General features: G+C 45.1%; 1 protein-coding gene across 1 annotated transcript in view; it reads right to left on the bottom strand.

Annotated features, from left to right (window-relative positions):
• Positions 1 to 20,131, bottom strand: part of EXOC2 (exocyst complex component 2) — a 138,212-nt gene that overhangs the window by 3,647 nt on the left and 114,434 nt on the right. Inside the window, exons 23-25 of the mRNA XM_004694990.2 lie at positions 10,064 to 10,119; positions 7,816 to 7,938; positions 1,005 to 1,066 (exon numbers count right to left, since the gene is read on the bottom strand). Coding sequence (XP_004695047.1) covers positions 1,005 to 1,066; positions 7,816 to 7,938; positions 10,064 to 10,119 — 241 coding nt within the window. The remainder of the gene's footprint in view (positions 1 to 1,004; positions 1,067 to 7,815; positions 7,939 to 10,063; positions 10,120 to 20,131) is intronic.

Genomic DNA, 20,131 nt, shown 5'->3' with positions numbered 1-20,131 from the left:
GGGACGCATTTCGCACATGGAGCTCCCTGAACAATCTTCCTGAAAACACGGCTACGTTCCCTTTCTCGACCTGAAACTCGGACTGGGGCTTTATGTCACTCAGCGAGTGGAACAGACGGCTGGGCCTGGGCACAGAGGGGCACAGGCACGCGCCAAGGCTTTCTCCGGTCTGTCACTCACCACAGCAGGGTAACAGCTGGGACAGGGTGTCTCTGAACAACAGGAGCCATGAGGACATGGTTCTGCACAGCCAGGACAGTGCTGCCTACCTATGTCAGCAAACGATTTAAACAGTCTTTTCCATCGCTAAGACGACAGCGAGGACGACGGCAAAAGCTAGGTCCCCAGGCGCCGGACGTGATCATGTAGCGTGCACAAAGAAACTCAGACATTTTGTACCGGGACAGCCGGGCCTTCTCAAGGGCCTTGGTGTTATCACTCACTTCCTCGGTGATTCTGCCAAAGGAGTAAACAATTCTCTCCAGGCAAGTAGTAAGGGCTGTGGTAGGAAATCCTGACTTTCATTCAAAACAGCTAAAAGTTACCATCAAATTTCCACTACAAAATTTTGCAGAGAAACCACAAAGCTTCCTCTGGTGCTGTTATTTACAACACGAACTATCCTTCAGTCTGTTATGAATCCGCTCTCCGTTCACACTCAACTTTTATTCTAGCTTTTTTTTTTTTTTTTTTTTAAGAATCAGGTAATCATACTCTGCCACATCACGGATGAGGCCACGGTTCATCTAAGTGAATGAAAACCAAGAAACAATAGGAAGCCCTTTCCCCTTCATATCATGCTACAAAGAAGCTGTCTTTGAAGTTCTTGGTTTACGATGAGTTTATGTTTTTTAGCTAAGAAATGGATCAACCAAAGATAAACCTGACCACGTCACAAAACCGGGAGCATTCCCTTGGCCAGCCAGGCACTTTTCAAAGGCCCGTGCACACCAGTCAGACAAGCTGTTTTCAGCCAAGCTCGCGAGGGCCACGTGGTATCTCACTTGCTGTCGGGTGTCAGGTGAACAGCCACGGTGTCCTGCAGAGCACAGATTTCCAGCCTTGCCTGTAGAGGACAGAAGGACAAAATGACCACGGGGAGCTACATTTGCTTTCAGAGACACACACGGGTGAGGGGCAGCTCCCAGGCTGCTCACTGCGGGGCTGGGGTGAGAGAACATGGCAGGCCCAGAGTTACCCCACCCACTGCCACGGTGACGGATTGCTGTGAACAGACCTCAAACAGTTCAAAGAAATGGGCTATGACAGAATTTCCTTTTATTGAAAATTAACTTAGAGTGAAATTAATTGAGTGTGAAGGCAGGGGCCAGTTCTCTCGCTATAAAAGGCACACACTGTACGAGGATTTTCTCGCAATCTGCGTTTACTATCTAACCAGAAATTTTTCTTCTAGTCTGCATGTGAGAGGAAGGAAGGTCTGAAGCACAGCCCCTGAGGGGTTCTCCTCCTCCACGGGCCTGAGGAAGTGGGTGGGTTCACTCACTTAACCCTGTGTCCTTCCAGGTACACCAGCTGCGGCCTCAAAAGTTAACCTACAAGTCAATGTCTAGTAAAATCACAGCTGGCTTCCTCTACAATTTTTTTTTTATTAAATTGACAAGTTGACCCCCAAAATCATATGTAAATACAAACAACCCACAGACAGCGCATTCTGGAACAAAGAAGAACACAGTTGCAGAAACTCTGACTTAACTACAAACCAAGAAGGCATGGTGCTGGCAATGTGGACAGATATACAGATGAGTACAACAGGACTGAGTGTCTAGAAATCAGCTCTCCCATTTATGATCAATCGAGGTTTGATAAGGGTGCCGAGACCATTCAATTGGGGGAAGAATGGTGTCTTCAACAGCTGGACCACCACATGCAAAAGATTGAAGCTGAGCCCCATCCCCCCTCCTTAATACAAAAAGGAACTCAAAATAGATCACGCCGACATGTAAGCGATGAAGCTGTAAAACAGAAGAAAACAAAAGTATATCTTGCAACATGGTGGTGGGCAAGCCTCCTTAGAAATGACACCTGAACTACAAGAGATTGACAAGCAGACACATTTGACGTCATCAAAAATTAAATTAAACATTTCTAGGCTGCAAGGGACTCCATGAAGAAAGTGAAAAGACAACGAGAAAGTGTGACCAGCAGACAGAGAGGAACAAGGATGGTGAGGGTGTGGAATCTTCATGTAGTGCTGACAGGAAAGTATGACCACTATGGGAACGGTCTGGCAGTGGAATGGAAGATTACATGTAGAATAACCATAGGACCGAGCAAGGCCCCTACCCTTACATATGAGCCTGAGAGAAATGAAGACACATGCCCACAAAAACCTGGTGATGTGTAAGTTCATAAAACTAGAACTTTCTTTTCACTATCCAGAAGTAGAAGCAACTCAAATGTTCATCAAGGATGAGTAGCTAAAATGTGGTATAGTCACACACAGCTTAACAATGGGAACATAGTCTGAGGTAAATGTCAAGTGTGGTGGTTCCATCTTTGAGTGAATGTTATAATCACGCAAGTCTGGATGCAAGTCCAGTCTACATGGTACAGACTACTGGACCCAATGGCATATATGCAGCACCTCTGACCAAAACACCATTATACCATGCAAGACCCCCCCCATGGAATATTATTCAGCCCTCAGAAAGGTGCGGAATGCTCATTTATACTATGTCATGGATGAAACCTGCAAATCATGTTAGGGAAAGACTGATGTCAAAAAAAAGCAGTATTTGTATAATTCCATTTATATGAACTTTTCAGAATAGAGATAACAAAGCAGATTAGGGCTTGTCTGTGGCTGGGAGGCAAATGGAGAGGCTCTGCTGTGGGGCGCAAGTTTCTTTATGTGTAATTGTACCACAGTCATTAAACTTGACTCTAACGATAACTGTATAGTTATGTGAGCATAGGAAAAAAAATCACAAGTTGTATATTGTTTACCTTGTAGACACCGTATATAGGAATGAGTGATATCTGTGTAAAACTTAATAAAAAAGAGCTAACCTGAAGCATACTTTTCTGCAGAAGCTGGAAAAAGTGTCACTACACACAGAAAAGTCGTCTGGGAGTTCGGGCACCACCCTACTGGGGATGCGCACATCACCCATCCTTTACTTCCCACCTGGGTACCCACAGGGTGCGTAAGCCTTGAGTGACCGTCTAAAAGAAACAGCTGTTTACTTCCAGAAGGGCATACAGTAGAAGACAGTGAACAAAGGCATGGCCAGCTCTTTAAATTAGAGGTATTCAGGAATTCTGCCACTATTCTAGGTCAACACTGATTTATATATAATACAGCTTAATCACTGAATTTTTTTTAATGGAAAGCAACTGTTTTCATTTTTCAGTGTTTAGGAGGCCCGAAAACCAGCTTATACCTAGAAAGCAAATGCATGACAACTTGTCTCTATTTATTGCTTATATCCAAATATGTATGAAAATGGACTTATAAGAAAAATACAAAAGAGAGAAAACAAGGCCGAACTTTTAGTGGAATATTCTAGGTGAAGGATTAAGCTACTGTAAAACTAATCTTCATGTAAAAACTTTATTTAAATGAAGGGATAGGTGTGTTTTAATTAGGCCAACTGTAAAAGCTGTACTGTATTGATAGAATACACAGACTTGTACTCTACACAATGTTGTGCTATGAGAACCGCAAAAATCACCAAGTGATCCCTCAATCCCCTCTGAACTGGCTCTGGGGAAGGTTTGGAAGACTAATACATTTATATAAAGGTGCATGACCCTTTATGTAAATGGCCATAAAAGATTAACCTGCAGTCCCTCTCAGATTTATCCGTTCAAAAGAAGGAAGTCGTTCCTCAAACTGCTAAACATGGAGCTTCCCTATGACCCAGCCATCCCACTCCTAGGTATCTACCCAAAAGACACAAAAACGCTGATTGAAAAAGATACTTGTACCCCCATGTTTATTGCTGCTTTATTTACAATTGGAAAAACATGGAAGCAGCCCAAATGCCCAAAAGTAGATGACTGGATTAGAAAGATGTGGTACATATATACAATGGAATATTACTCAGCAACCAAAAAAGAGAAACACATGTCTTTTGCAGCAACTTGGATGGAGCTGGAAAAGATCATGCTGAGTGAGATAAGCCAGAAAGAGAAAGAAAAATACCGGATGGTGTCACTCATAGCAGGAGTATAATGGACCAGGCGAGAAAATAACAAAAATAATGAACAACCATAGACCAGAGACATTCTGTGGGGGTGGAGTGGGGAATGGGATCAAAAATGGGGGGGGGGGAAGGGAGGGAAATGCGCGGGACTAGGGTGGTGGCACAGGGGTAATTTGGTGATGGGAAACCCGTGGGGATTACAATGGAGATGAAAAAAAAATGTGCAAAATGATGTAAAAATAAACTTTTTAATAAAAAAAAAAAAAAAGAAGGAAGTCATTCTCAGTCATTCTCAAAGGGCGAGGGCAGAGTGGGGGATTTACACTCGTTGGAGCTTTTCAGACATAGAAATGCCTGCCAGCTTCCTGGGAGTATCAGGATATCAGAGGTTGAAACAGTCTTGGTGATCAGTCATCCAGCTGACCACAAGCTGGCTTTGAGAAGAACTGAGACAAAGGTAAGCAGGTAGCCTTGGAGAAGGTCGATTCTGTTGTAATATCAAGACTAATTATGCCCACTGTAGTTACGGCAACTTCCTTTTAATTAATCTTCTTCTTTGAATCCATACTTAAAACAATCTAACTCCCTGCAACTGAACTATTATAATGATTACAACCTTTCAAATTTATAATGTTAAAGGTCTGACAAATCAAAATTTTACAGAAAATTGGTGGCAGCTAGAAATACAGCGCAAGATTTTATAATGGATTTTCCCCTAACCAATTTGCCAAAAAAATGCGTTCTCCATTTCTCTTGCCCCACCCCCATTTTATGTATGAAAATGATCACGTCTGAGAAAATGTTATCATGAACATCTATAAACCACATTAGTGGTCTTCTCTCATTTCTCCTCATCTATCAGCCCACCCTACTGGTTTGATATACTTCACCATGCATCACTAACTTGGGAGGCCTGTTTCAAGTCTTTAGGTTTCCAGTTAAAATTTACATATGTGAAATCTTGAAGTGTACCACTGGCCGGGAGCTGACTGATGCTGACTTAAGTCCGATCAGGTGCCCACCCTTGGGATCTTCCCCAGAGGGAAAGCACTATTCTGGGATTTATTTTCCGTCACAGAAGAGTCCAAGCAGTTCTAGAAATTCATGTAAATCAAACCCACACAGTATCTGTGTTCCCGGGTATGGGCTTCCTTCACTTGGCTGAAGGTGCCTAAGACCCAGGTGGTAGAGGTCGTTAGTTCTTTTTATTGTTGGCTAGTAGTTGGTATCTGAACACACCACAGTTGGTTTATCCTGTTGCTGAACACCTAGGCTGCTTCTAGTTTACAGCTATTATGAATGAAACTGCTCTGAGTATTCTTATTTATGTTTTCCTTCTAGACAGTGTTTTTAAGTTCTCTTGATTGAGGACTTATACAGGCTTGGGATGGCTGGACCATGGGTCAGTTTGGAAAAGGAACTGAAAAATTTCCCCAAGGTAATTATGTACTATGTAACACTCCCAGTAATGAATGAGAGTTCTCCGTTTTCTACAGTCTGGTCATATTTGGTGTTTCCAGTCTTTAATTTTCTTCATCAGGTACATGCTACCTGTGGTGCTAATTTTCATTCCCCTGATAACAAATGACGTTAACCGGCCATCATTCTTTGTGCTGATTGTCTGTCCTGACTCTTTTGGAAATCAAGTTACATGTGTGCCTGTGTTCCTTTTTTCCTCAATTATTCTTTCTCATCCTTCATATTAGAAATTTTCGGTTGATCTAAAAAATCAGTAACTTTTTCTTTTGTTCCCTTGAGTCTACTATTACTCCCATGGGAGAGAATTTTTTAAAAGCTTTATTTATCTACTTATGCACTGGGGTGTAGGCCAGAGGTATGGGGGGGGTATGGAAATTCACCAGAGACAGAGTGGGGAGCAGAACAGGCAGATCTACTGAAATACCCTGCTGAGGGGAGCAGCAGGCGCGGCAGGATGGGTCTGCTGGGCTGTGTCAATCAGCGCCTGGGCCAGAGATCAAACTCCCGCTGCAGTGGCTGGGGGCCTCTTGACAGCGTTGTGTCTTTGACCCTTGCGCCACTAGGAAGGCCCTCCATGAGGAGATTTTTAAAACTCATCTATTGTATTATCTCATCCCAGAATTCTCGTTGCTGATTTTTGGGTTTCTATTTTTTGCAGCGATTTCTTATCTATTCATTCATTGAGATCACAGTCTCCTTTACATCCCCAAATACAGCCACTTTAAAATCTTTCCTTTCCAGTTCCAACAGCTGGGTCATCTCAAGGCTGGTCTTAGTGAACGGTCTTATCTATTGAGGCTGAGTTCAGCTTCCTGTCTGGTTTGTGCTCTGCTGTGGGTGTTCCCTGGACACTCAATGCTACACTGCGGAGACCCGGGAGCTCTATACTCTCTGGCCCTTCCAGTGTTGACCTTTTGCTGGTTTTGGCAAGCAGTTATTTGGGTTCAGACTGAAAATGCTTAGCTCTTGGGCAGCATTTAAATTTTTTTAAAAAGATTTCATTTATTTATTTATGCATACAGAACTGGGGTACAGGCCAGAGGTGCAGGGGGGCGTGAGAGTGGGGAACAGAATAGGAAGACTGACGAAGTACCCTGCCGAGGGGAGCGGTGGGTGGGTCAGGAGAGGTCTGCAGAGCCACGGGGATCACCTCCAGGGCTGGGACTGAACTCGCACTGAAGCAGCCATGGCCAGCTTCACAGTGTTGTTCTAACCTGTTGTGCCACCCGGAGGGCCTGCATTTCAACAGTTCTTGTAGTTTTAACTGGGTTAGCAGGAGTAGCATTTGACCATGCAGGAGCAGGGCTTTCACCATGCTTCTGTCGCTTAGGGGCTGACTAGAGCTCTGAGGGTCTCTTGTCTCTAGCGATACCTCTCCCACTTTGCTATGGTTGTGACTGACCTGAAGCCTATTCTTCAGTCTAGAAAGATGGACTTCAGGTTGAATTTACAGAAAATGAGGAAATCAAACAAGAGCCATTTCTTCCGTAATCATCCACGAATGGCTGCTGGTCATTCTCCAGGGGATTTTTTTTGTTTTGTTTTTAGATTTAAAATGTGCACACATTATGCAAAAACACAGTTGTTATCTATGGTGACTTGCCCTGTGAGGGGCTCCCTGGGCATTATAGGAAGGAAACCTGCCAGCGCTTCACAAAGCCACTCACAAGTCCCAGATTCTGAGCGCTCAGAGGAGACACCGGCTCGATGCGTCCTAAGGCTCATCAGTATTGTAGAAGTTACGTTTGGCATCATAATTATGCCATTTAAACAACTACAAACTTAGGCCAACGGAACGCGCATGCCAATAGGCAGCGGACGTCTATGCCAAAAGTTATCAAATGCTTTGGAAAAATATTTGAAGCAAATTGCTAAAAATTGCCTGTGAAATCGAGGGTGGTGAGGACAAAACTGAAAAGAAAAAAAGGTCAAAGGGTTTAGAAGGAAACAGCACCTAGATGGTGTCATAAGAACTGCTGAAGTCTTGCTCCACCCTAACGCAGAGGAACTCCGGGACTTGTGGACAGGGCACGGTGAGCAGGGGGCACGGTTTGGGGGCACAGGTCTCAGTCGGCGGAGCTATGAGGAAAAACAACTGGTAACGAAGACACATTGAGATGTTTTCAGTGAAAACAGAAGCCCGACATGGCGCCGAGAGAGCTGGTACCTGCAATGCTCCGTTTTTGCTGAAGGACGAGACACACTGCATCAGTCGGCTCAGCTCTTCAGAAACCGCTTCCACCACCCTGGACAGGACTCGAGGCACCAGCTCTTTGGAAACAGTGAACACCTGGTGGAAGAGAAGAAACGACGTCATCTGGGAGCCTGCATCTTAAAAACAAATGCACACAACAGATTGACTCACAGGTCTTCTGAGTCAAAATTTTAAAGGGCCAGAGTTATGAAAGGTAGAGAGAGATTTCTACTGAAGTGTACCAACGGGTCCGTGCCACATGATAACCCTCTTTAAAACACGCTGGCTACAACGACCCTCAAAGGGGCTGTTGGCCAACTAAAACTAGTCTGAGAGACTTCTGTACCGTTCAGAAGAAGAAATATCATTTATAAAGAAGAAATCGCAGTAGCGAAAGCATACGCTGAATGATCTAACTAAGACAAAAGGAAACTTTTAGATTCTTACACCAAATGAGAGGTCACCAGAGGGAAAGACGGGCAAGGGGTGGGTAGACTGGGTAAAAGGGATCAACTGTAATCGATAAATTTAATGTAGCAGATAAAGATACTGATTAAAAATGAGGCCTCCCTTGAACTCACTGTGTTATAATGCAATGTCACTTCAATAAAATTTATTTTAAAAAATCGTGTAAACATATTTCATGTAATAAACACACACACACACTGGATCAGGCTCTTTAGAACAAAACATACCCCACTCACGTTGGCTGTATTATTCTGCACTGGACAAGAAAACAGTTTACTTTCAGCTAAATTAAATCACAATTCCTCCCATTTGACAGCAAAGGTAATTTTCCCATTTTGCGATTTTTTAAACAAGCCATTACATTTGGAAATCTGGGGATGCATCTGCCTATTTGCTTTATAAACAAAAGCTGTATTTTCTTTTCAGCCTTTCCTTATTTCGACTGATTCAAAACCTTGAAACCATGGGCTTATCCTCGAACGTAGCCTGAGCGGTTCAAGGAAATTTTCCGCAAGATCATGTGGCAAACAGAAAATCCAATGCAAATCACCTCGTGGTCACTGTCCCGCCCCAACATGCCCCAGAGCCGTCTCCTCTGACTACCCCACCCACCTCCCACAGAAGTGCTCTCACTTGCTGACCACTTACTTTTACACTCTAACTATACTGGAAACCCACCCAGCGAGAAAGCGTTTTTATATCTTTTGATCAAAATTCATAACTGACGATTATTTACTGGTTATAAACAACACAGGTGATAGACTCCTGCCCGCATTCAGTCATACCGAATGCTTATTTGTATGGAGGAATGTATATGCTTTTCTTTAGGAAGAAATGAAAATGGCTGTGCGTTCCTCCATACTCAGCCTCATCTGGGACAAGGGAACGTTCTCCTTGTCTCGCTGTTGATTTAGGCTTAAATTGTCCATGTGTTTTCCTTCCCCATCTACCTCAACAGCCTGACATTTTGGGAGGGAGCAGGGTGTAAACCCGGCGAGACCTGTATCAGAGGGCCGCAGCTGCAACAGGCCCTCAAGCAGCAGGAGAAAGCATCTCAAGGTAACCTCTCTGCGTGGTCCCCTTTTATCTAGTCACCCATCAATTGTGAGCCCTGGCGCCCTGAAAATACTGGCAGAGATGTGAGTAATGGCTCGAGAAATTACAGAGAAGGTAGTCATAGTGGTAACCATGGGGGCAGCTGTGGTCTCTTCTTTTGATGTTCCCTAGAAGCGTCCTGATCAGAAGCGTGCTCACGAAGCATGTTACTGTGAAGTTTCGGGTGACGGCGCTCCAAGGGCGGGCAGCACCGGTCTCCAAGCGCCTGAGTCACACACCCAGAGGAAACCACACGCCTATCCTTCGAGCCTGGCTGTCTAACAAGCACCGACTTTTCTGGAATCCCAAGCGTGGTGGGCTCCTCACTAAGATGCCAGTGCTTTTTTGTATGGTACTGGAAGGATGTTACTGGATTTCCCAAGATGCAGGGTTCAACACGCCTGTCAGTCTCAGGCAAAACAGACTCTCAACCTCTCTTCTGTTTCAAGTTTCTAATGAGGAGGAAAATGCAACACGACTTCAGGACAAGACTCTCATCGCTAACCACGCACACGCACGGCAGTGGAGCGGTGTGTTACGTCTTCCCGGGATGTGTCCTCAAAGGCGAGAAAGACCACGACACAAAGAAAGCATCCGCTTCGTCATTTTCTTTTTTCTAGTTACCCATCCATCTTCGGAACATCGAATGACAGCTTACCTCTGCATGTACAGCAATTATATTCACCAGTGCTTCTTTCAAATAGTTTCTGACACCTGAAATCAAAATGGGGGAGGGAAAAGGCATTTATTTAATCATGAGATGCCCGTCTCTCTGCTGGTATGACTGTGCTCTCTATGACTGCGAGGAGCTCGCAAAGGAGAAACAGAAAGTAACACCAACACTGTGTTTCCTTTTGAGGGCCAATGATGAAAGGACTATTTTTCGTACAGGTTTGGGAAAAAAAGGCTAATGTAGGCATTTTATCGTTTTTCCATTTTCATCACCTGTTGATGGCTCAAGTATTGGTTGATCAACTTCAAAACTGAAAACTCAAAATGTCCTTTAGTTTCTTTATATATGCACATCTGTATTGCATATTTAATAGTCTTTGTAAACACACAGACACACTGACATTAACAGACAGAAAACCAGAGAGCAGAAAGAGATTTACTGAAGCTTACACAACATATTCTGACCATCTTACTTCCAAGGTGAATGTCTAATTATTATGAGGAATGACTACTTCGTTCTTAAAAAATGGGAAAAAATCAACAAAACTAGACTCAATTTGATTTTGGAAAGAAAGTCAACGTTGGGCTAGACCACAGACTTCAGGGCTGTTTGAGCATGAGTTCATTACTCACTCAGGCAGGCACACAATGGGGGATGCCAGGCGATGTTGGATCAAACTCGTATGTCACTTACAAGCTGTGATTTTGGCAAGCAGACCATGAGCCCGGGTTTCTTTTCTATCAATGAGTTTACGAGCTACAGCACCTTTCTTGCACGGCTGTCATGGGAGTTCAGGGCAGAATACCCAGGGGCACCTCTGGTACTCAGAGCTCCTTAACAGTTTTCGCTCTTATTATTTTGCAAGAAAATGTAAAAACAGAGCCTGCTGTACTGGACCTCCCAGAGAGTTATCATAGCCCCGTCCTTCACATGGAGCCCAAGCATGCCTGTGAATGCTGTCTGGGATTAAGTGTACAGCCCTGGGGTTCCTTCTCTAGAGACTAGAGAAAAACACTATGGTTTGTGAAACTATGCATATGAACAGCGATGATGCCCACGAGAAGTTTCCCATAATGTCACGCTAGTTGCTGATTATTTAGGTGTCGTGATAGAGACCAAGAACGACCACCTTGTGTGTGAGTAGGCATTTTGCAGATTCTGATCCTCTAACTAGCATTCGGTTCTGCATGTACTCTGGTGTGTAAGAGGTACACCCGTGAACGGGTCTGTCTCTGGAGAAGCAGGTTTTATTTGCAGCTTTTTGGGATATGAAGGTTTTGATGTTTTTCATTGTTTTGTCACTAGACTAATGAAGAGTCATTCAATATAATCCAGACGTGGTTTGAGGAGCCTCCCTAGGGGCCGAGAGGCTGAGTCTCAGCACTGTGACTGCTACAGCCTGAGTTCACGCCCCAGCCAGGAGCTGACCCACAGGGCACAGCAGACCCCTTGGGTCTTACCCGCTGCTCCCGTCAGCAGTGTATTTGAGTGGATATGCTTGTTCTGCTCCTCATTCTGTCTCTGGTCAATCCCGCACCCCCCATACCTCTCTGGCCTACACCCTAGTTCTTCTACAAAATAAACACACAAATATTTAAAACAAGACACACAAAATAGAAATGAGTTGTCTTCCTGAGAGCAGGGCAACTCCCTAGCCTGGAAGTCAGGAGAACATCTCAGGAGCCTGTTATAAGTGACCAACTTGTGCTTCAGGCCAGAACATCTCTCCCTGGAGGAGGAAAGTCTGCCCACAGTCTGAGAGGGAGTGGCGTGTGATCCCACCCTCGTTCCCAGGTGGACACGCCTCATCTCATTCCCTGCTGCCTGGACAGGTGTCCTGCGTGAGTGCACAGTGGCAGGAAGGGCATTGTGGATCAAGAGTTCCTATCATTCTTTGGGTTCAGAACCTTTAATGTGCAGCCCCCTGAAAGGCTGGCTCGCCCACACATATACACCTGACACACGTCCAGCCACTAAAAATATGAGTGCGACGGTGGGCCACGGATGCTCTTAGAGTGAGAAACCAGGATGCTGTGATAGTGCCCCGAGACATGTGTTAGCAGCCTGGGTTCTGGGAGTTGTCCTGGCACCATGTGTAGAAGTGTGAGGGCAGCTTTTATGTCCTCTAGTTCCTCGAGGTAAAAGAGATGAACTGGGCCAGAGTGCTGATTAAAGGCAGAAAATTAAACTTAGCACAAAGCAGGGCTGTATCGCATACTCAGTGACCACGTGCTGTGAACTCCCAGACAGGAAAGGCAGCTCCTGGCAAGGACCCAGCAGACTAAGGAGCCTTAGGTGACACAGCGCTTGCAGGCCAGGCTACACACCACCCCTTCCACAGACAGCACTGCACAGAGTAAGAATAAAAAGCACAGGACACTTTCACCATAGTTCTGTTGCTAGAAAATGTGAGAAAAAGAAGCTTCCTGTTTTAGTGTGGCCACAGGACTCATGAAGAAAATCTATCAGCAGGAGAAAAGAGTCTTAAGCTCAGACAAGTGAAAACATGATGCAATGTTTTTTCTCTTTGGGAGATTTTATTTGTATGAATAGAAAAGATAAATGGAAACCCTGTCCCTCTCCTCTGCCCCCAGTGCAACAGATGATGGCTTCAGGGGCTGAGTGGTGACGTTGGAAAAAGAGAAGGGAAAAATGTGTGGTCCTAGGGATGAACAGAAATAGCACTCCTGGTCAAACCACATGTCAGTCTGGTCGGTTCAGAGAGGAGGCCTTCACTTAAATCATCTGAGAATTGCACAGGAGCTCAGGAAGGAGCTCTGCGAAGTGTCATCATAACCCCAAAGGCGCGCACAGGCGGAGCTTGAGCTCGCCAACATAAGCTCTCAGTATTAACAAGTGGTTGGCTCTCTCCAAAAAACTACCCCCGCTCTGACCTACAGATGTAAGGATTTCTTACTGCCCGTTGGGTTTACTGTCCTTAGTTCTGAGGAAGTGGCTAAATGTCCTCATTCATTCGTCTACATGAATTAATGAGATTTTACTCTGTGAAGGATGCTGCTGGGCACCTATCAGAGGGAACAGGTGCCAAGCCCTTCACAAAGATTATGTCCAGGCCACAGATGTGCCCAAGGCTCCACAGTGCTCAGTTGTTGGTTCTGTTCTGATTCCTGCTGTTCAGGCAGGTATCTTGTGTGTAACACACACAAGGTAGGGAGCCCCAGTGGAAGGGTTTGATATTGCCAGGAAGTCTTTGTACTCTTCTTTAAACTAATTTGTGAAATGCTGACTGGCTTGATCTGTCTGTTGTGAATTTCTTGAAAAGTTGTTAGGGGAGAGTATTTGGGTAGAGAAAGTCAGGGCCCGGGGCTTGGAGAGAGATGGCCTCTATGTCTGGGGACTGAGGTCTGAGGGTTCATAAACACGAACAGATAAGATCTTGTGGTCTTTCTAGTTAAGAATTTCAATTCCTTTCTCTCTTCACCCCACTTGTCAGCCAGTGATGAAGCCTGAATTTGAGAGCAGGCCATTGACACACCCTGCTTTCTGGCTTCCCTGCCAGGCTCTGCCCCACATCAGCACAGAGGTTCACATTGCGTCTTTCAGGCATGCTTCTCCATCAGTAAACTCAGATAAGCCCTCTGGTTCAACCCCTGCTGAGTTTTGTCTTGAAATACTGCTCCGAATCTAGCTGCAAGGAGGAGTTCAGTGCTTGCAAAAACCCACAAGAGGGCTGTACGGTGGCAGGTGCTGGATGTCCCTTGCTGATGCCACGGGGCCCCATGTCACCAGCCCCAGCGAAACACGCTGGCAGCATGTAGCAGTCCTCATTTTGGTGGCCACAATGGCTGGGTTACTCTTTTCTGATCAGGAGAAGGAAGGACGTGGGAATCACACCAACAAAGAGGGAATTCACACGCTCAGGGTTGAGAAAGCAGAGTTGTGGTTTGGGGCAGTGTCAAGGCAGGTCTCGCTGCTGTGCTCACTGCGGGATGAGCTGAGCTCTGCGGTCTCTTCCTCGAATGGAAGGGGCTCACCAGGGACCACAAGACGGTGGTGGGAAGAATGCCAGGAAAAATGCTGCCTGAGAAAGATCTGGAAGCTGTTAGAGAGGAGCTGGGCCTGCCTTTTGTTATAAAGGTGGCTGAGCCTGGTGGGGGAGGAAGAGCCAAATGCAGATGGGGTGACAGCGTCCATGACGATGAGGGTGGGGGAAGGCCAGTACTTGCCTTTGGTTATTATTTCCGCAGGATCCATGAATGTGGCCAAGGGACTGTTTTGTACTTAGTTTTGGTGGTATATGCCCTTTTGCTTCCCATTATATTTGATTAACATTTTGATATCAATTTGCCTTAATAGCTGATGATTGCTCTTTAGTTCATGGAGCTGACGGAAAGAACAGAAGGCAAGGTCAGAAGCTTTGGGTTCCAGGCTCTGGCCTACCTGTACATGTGTGCCGTAGACACCAATCGGTCTCCCTTTCCAACAATACCCACTCTGCAAGAAGCAGACATCAGAGCATTTGTTTTGCTAAGAGCGCTGTATGAAAGTGTGACAGACATCCACTTCCTCGCGCATGGAATATTTGCTGTGTGCCCTTTACTTGCTGGGCGCAGTCGAGCAGTGTGCGAAGCAAATGGGACAGGCGTGCGGCCGGCCCAAGGAGCTGATGCTTCGGGAACTGGGGCCGTCTTGTCCATTAGTGCGCGTGTTTCAGGTGCTGTTTCTCAAATAAAGGCATAAAAGGCAGGAGGGCTGAATACACACATCTCCAGGCAGGTACACACCGGGCGTGGATGCACGGAAACGTGTCCATCACGCCCGCCACCTAGCTGCCGGATGTCGTAACTGCAAGTTCTCTAACTGGGCCCAAAGAACGTTGCCACGGATTCATGTGAGCGGGAGGGGATGGCTGGTGTCCAGTGACGTCCTGTTACGCGGTTTGCTGGCGCGGGAGAGGCTCTGAGTGGGACCAGTGTTCTTGGCTTTCTCAGGCACAAAGTGCTCCGGAAGTCAGAATTTTAGAATCCTGTCATCCTTTGCCGTTGTTCGTTTTGAAAAGAACGGCTGCACGTCACATCCAAGCACCGGCCAAGGCCAGACCTGGTGACGGTGCTGACCGCTGAGCAGTGGCCTGAGGGAATGAGCCGCATATGGGAAGGGAAGGCGCGGGGGACGCTGAGCCAGGCACCCCCGACCAGGCCCTCGGAGCAGACTTCTGAGCAGTTCTGACTGGTCCAGGCCAGATGCACTGCGTTACACGAGACCACATTCCCGAGGGGAATCACACCCGTCAGGCTGCAGGAAGTAAGGAGGGAGGCCATGCTGCTGGTGAAGCTGGGTGACCATCCCTGGATTTCCAGCGTGCCACAAGTGCCCTGTGAAACCTCTGGGCCTGAGGGCTTCTCTCCCCCCGAAGCAGCATTTCATTCATCGGTGTCTGTTCTTGATGAGTACCTGCCTCCCCTGCGGGGCTGTAGCCTCCGCAAGCAGAAAGGACACCCGCACAGGCCTGGTCACTGCGTGCTCGGCGTGTACCATTGTGATCGGCCTGTTCCAAAGTACTTATAAAAGGAGAGGCCGAAGGTGGCAAAGAGCAAGTCTGTGCTGCTCACTACCACTTCCTAGGACTTGGCCCTCTGAAGTACAGTCCTGTCCAGCTTAGCAACATTTCAGTCAGTGATGGGCGGCAGGTACTAGGTCACACCACACTGCCCAGGGGTGCAGGAGGCTGTGCCTGCCTTGCAGGTTTGTGTGACTATATCTACGATTGCATCATGATGAAATCCGCTGACAACACATTTCTGACAGTGTATCCTCACTGGAAAGTGAGCTTGACTGAAAGTGGGTCAGTGTCTGCATGCATGAAAAACTGTATCAGAGGTGAAATTTTAATACCCAGAGGATCCTATACTATGATTCTATATTGGAAACATCTGTTAAAAATGTGTGAGGACAGGGGAGATACCCTCTCCTAAAGCACACAGCCCTCAGCTCTCACAGGATGGAAGAAAATAAAGTCCTTTGGAAACCATCTTTCAGGATCACTTGCAGACAACTTGAATAAAGACAAACAACAGCAGAAAAGCTGGATCCAAATAACACTTCTTTGCTGACCAGGATTTGTTGCTCTGGCCATGTATTTAAGCAAACAGCACATTCCAAGTAGTAAACCATGACATCTGTCCTGGGTGTGCACTGCACTAGATACTCAGGGAGATGTCAGGTATATGAGAAGATGACACACGTGTCAGGAATCCTGGGCTGTGGGGCCATGAATGCCAACTTCCGGTATGACTCCGGAAGGCTTTGGTGGGTTCGGGGCGGGGGGTGGGTAGGGTAGAGTTCAAGGAAAAATAAAGCAAGCTGACTTGCTTCTTGGAGTTGCAAGCAAACACCACCTTATTATGCAGCAGTGATAAGTAGTGTTTTTTAAAAAGGTTCCCTTTAGATAAGCCCCCACGACTTTCCATGTTGTTTAAGCAAAGGAATGAGAACAGCTTCTGAGCATTTATAATCGTATCTCTCTGCTCCTCTCTGAATATGAAATTAGAATGTGTCATAATTGGCCAAAAGTGTCCCCACCCACACAGTAGCAGCTCACCGAGCAATTAATCTAGTAGGCCAGGGGGGAAATTCCCCATGGAGAAAACAAAGCTCATCTTAGCACTGAGCCAGAATCTGTAGGCCTCTTCTCGCAGGGTGGGCTGGCTTCCTGTAAATCGCCTGGGACCACAGAACATCGTCGACATGAAGGTCTCAGACTTTTCATATCTTCAAGTAGAACAGAAGCCTTTTTGTTTTCGTTTTTGTTGCTGTCTCTGTCTTCTTTTGATCAAGTAGGGAGGACCCTTGACTTTGGACTAGACACACAACTTACAAATACTTGAGTGTCTAATCCAGGCTCTATTCCCCCTGCTGGGGAATACAGTAACTTGGAAAAGAAGGAACCCACGCTAAAAACCAAGCCCCGCTCCTCACAGGACTTATCCTCAAGTGGGGTCATGCCCAGATTTAAGACAAGAAGGCTATCTTGCGCATGGAAAGGACAGGTATTTTCTCTATAACAGCACAAGAAAGCAACTGCATGAAAATAAAATTGTTCAGCACCCCATAAAGCCCACACTGCAAACAAAGTCTGCTGTTTGCTGAGAATCATCAGCACCATTTGTGGGAAACGGGTTGCTTGGTTTGTAGAAAGGAAACCTGCGTCGCTTCTGTATCATTCTCATGGATTAGGTCAGCCTCGTGGAGTTATCAAAGATGAGGTTCAGATGTACAGGGGATGACTTGGATTAAAACTGAGCTGGAAAATCAGTTCTCTGGAGCTGAGGTTGAAGGAAAAATTTGATAAATGAAAAAAGTATGTAATAGTTATTTCTTATAATCAATCATAAGGAAAATAACGGCAAACTGGCTCTTAGGAAAACCAACCTCAAGCAGACCTCTCAGAGAAAGTTCACAGTCAGGAACTAACAGTGAACTCTGTGGACTTTCCTTGATGTTTTTATTTTGAAATAAAAACCAAATCTTGAGAAGAATGAAAACAACACAGAAGGGTAAGTTTCCGTCATACCAAAGAGAGGTTGACTAAGTTCCTCCTCATCCTTCTCCTAGTTTGCTGGGCTTTCTTCCAGATCTTTTCCTTTCAACAAACATTTCTCCCCATAAAAAATGAGACGTCATTACCCGTTCTGTTCTTGCAACTGGCTCCTTTCGTTCTGGACATATTATTTTCAGCCCCTTTCCATGTCAGAATAGCTACACCTACCTGGTCCTTGCCAAGGACTGCTGAGTGTGCTACAATATGGATGGAACAGAGGACAGTGAGTTTACTTATTCTCATCTCATAATTTCTATCACTCATTATTGTTTTTATCCACAGAGTATAAGAGTGGAAGTCATACTCTCTTGACTCATAATTTACCTCCCTATCATTAGACGGCTACGTAGCCTCTTGGGACAAATAATGCTATGTATGCCATGGACATATGCAGGCACCTGCCTAGAAGTGAAATTGCTGAGTCAAAGCATCCAGTTTTGTTTGATTCTGCCTGGCTGTCATTCAAAAGGTCACATAAAATTATGCCCCGGCTTCAGTGTGCCTTTTTCTTTTCTTAATTTGGCTTTTCTAATTACGATGATTAATAATATCCGGAAGGTATGTTTCTCCTCGACATGGATAAAGACTACCCATTTCTTTAAGACACTAAAATCAAATATGAAGCAAAACATAAAGGTCACAGGAAATTTGCTCAAAGTGACACAGACGTGTATCTTGCTGAGAGTTTGAGGAGCAACTGCGAGAGAAGTGATAGAGAGGGTGCAGTGCGATTCCAGAAACAACTGCTGTTCCGCTGGAGCCCTTACCAAGAATGCAAACTTTTCCATGAAACGCTTCCTGTCGTAACTGGGGAGACAGCGCCTTTAAACGCAGACTGACTTCAAGGTGCGCCGCCCGTGTTGTTTTGAAATGCGGCACTCTTCAGACGATACTATAAGAAATCAAACTTTGGAAACTCTGGAGATACCACCTACTTTATAAACCACATTTCCTGTTTTTAACTCCTATGCCCTAAATCAGTTATCAGTCCTAGTCGGCAGACAAAAATAGATTGAAAAATACTATAAATATCCCGCAATGTACTTTTTTTTGGGTCAAACTGAAACAATACATGAAAGCACTTGGGGTATTTTCTTGTCAAGTCAATTATCTATTCGGCTACACTCGGAAGACACATTATTGACATTATTGCCTTTTTCTTTTTTAAAAAAATGGTAATATTCACCCACTTTTTTTTTTGAAGGGCTTTTACAGTTTATTTATATTTTTAAATTTTATATATATTGTATACCATTTCCTTTTTGTACAATGTAATTTGCTTTCTACTCTCAGATGTAGTTCCTGTAAAATTCCTACTACTAATTCATCCACTCAGGACAACTACACATTGACAGACAGGAAGAAAGACCCAATATTCTGCAATAAAATTAGCTCTCTTTGGGGGTGGGTAAAGGATTTTAACGACATTCCTAAGTGGATGTGTTTTTCAAAACTGGCAAATGTCTTTCATCACAGAGCAGATTTTTTAAATGAACACTAGAAGACAGACTTTTTTCCTAGGTACTCTATGAATGAATAACCTCAGCCTCAAGAATTTTCTGTTTTCTTTCTCAGGATTTTTTTTTTCTCCTTAATAAGATCTCTAGTTTTTACAAGTGAATAAACAAACTCTCACCTCTGCAAACAGAAAATAGCAACAACAATGAAAAAAAAAATCTCTTTCTAAGGGTTTAGCTTTCATAAACCTGAGAGGCAGAGAGCTTTCAGGACTCAAACATGAGCAAGAGGGTCAAGGTCTCCGGCTGTACAGAGCAATTGTGATGTGTAAAACAAGACTGACTGCTCCTCGTGCAGAATATTACTGAGCCCCTCAGACACTGGACAGTGAAAACACAGGTCGTGACTTTCCTAAGAGTCCAGTAGACAGCATTTTATTTATTGGTTTTTTAAGTTTTTTTTATAAAGTGCCTTTGAGGACTGACTGCTGGGCTTGACTGACAAGACGGGTGGTAGTGGAGCATGATGAAGGGCTCCCCATCTCTCCTGGTGTCGCAACGCCGGGCCATCTGTGTGACACTGGCATCCCTGACACCGGATTCGTGACCGTGGAGCAGAGGGAAGAACCAGGGTTGTCCCGATTCTCACACGGTTCATGTGCAACTTGAGAAACAAAATCCAGTTCTCTTATGCCTGCCATTAAACTCAAGTAAAGACCTTGCATTAAATACTAACAGACTGGTACTAATATTTAAGACAAGAAAATTTACAAAAAGCCAAATGCTAACATGGAGCACAAAGTCTTTTCCTAAGAAGAAATCCTTGAAGATCGGCAGTGAGCATCTAGTTTTAAAAATTTATTCATTTGTATTATTTTACATCATCGTTCATTTTTGTGTGGCTGTTTCCTTCTCTCAGTGATGATCCTCAGCCCCCGTGTTCTGACCACTCACACTGGCAGGTTGGAAGGGCTTGGGGGAGCAGGTGGCATGCAGGAGCCTGCCTTTGCTTGCCTGCGAGGCCAGCCTTTAGCA

The sequence above is a fragment of the Condylura cristata genome, unplaced genomic scaffold, assembly GCF_000260355.1.
Source record: "Condylura cristata isolate star-nosed mole 26May11 unplaced genomic scaffold, ConCri1.0 scaffold00052, whole genome shotgun sequence".
Lineage (NCBI taxonomy): Eukaryota > Metazoa > Chordata > Mammalia > Eulipotyphla > Talpidae > Condylura > Condylura cristata.
This window is presented reverse-complemented; position numbering and strand designations above follow the sequence as displayed.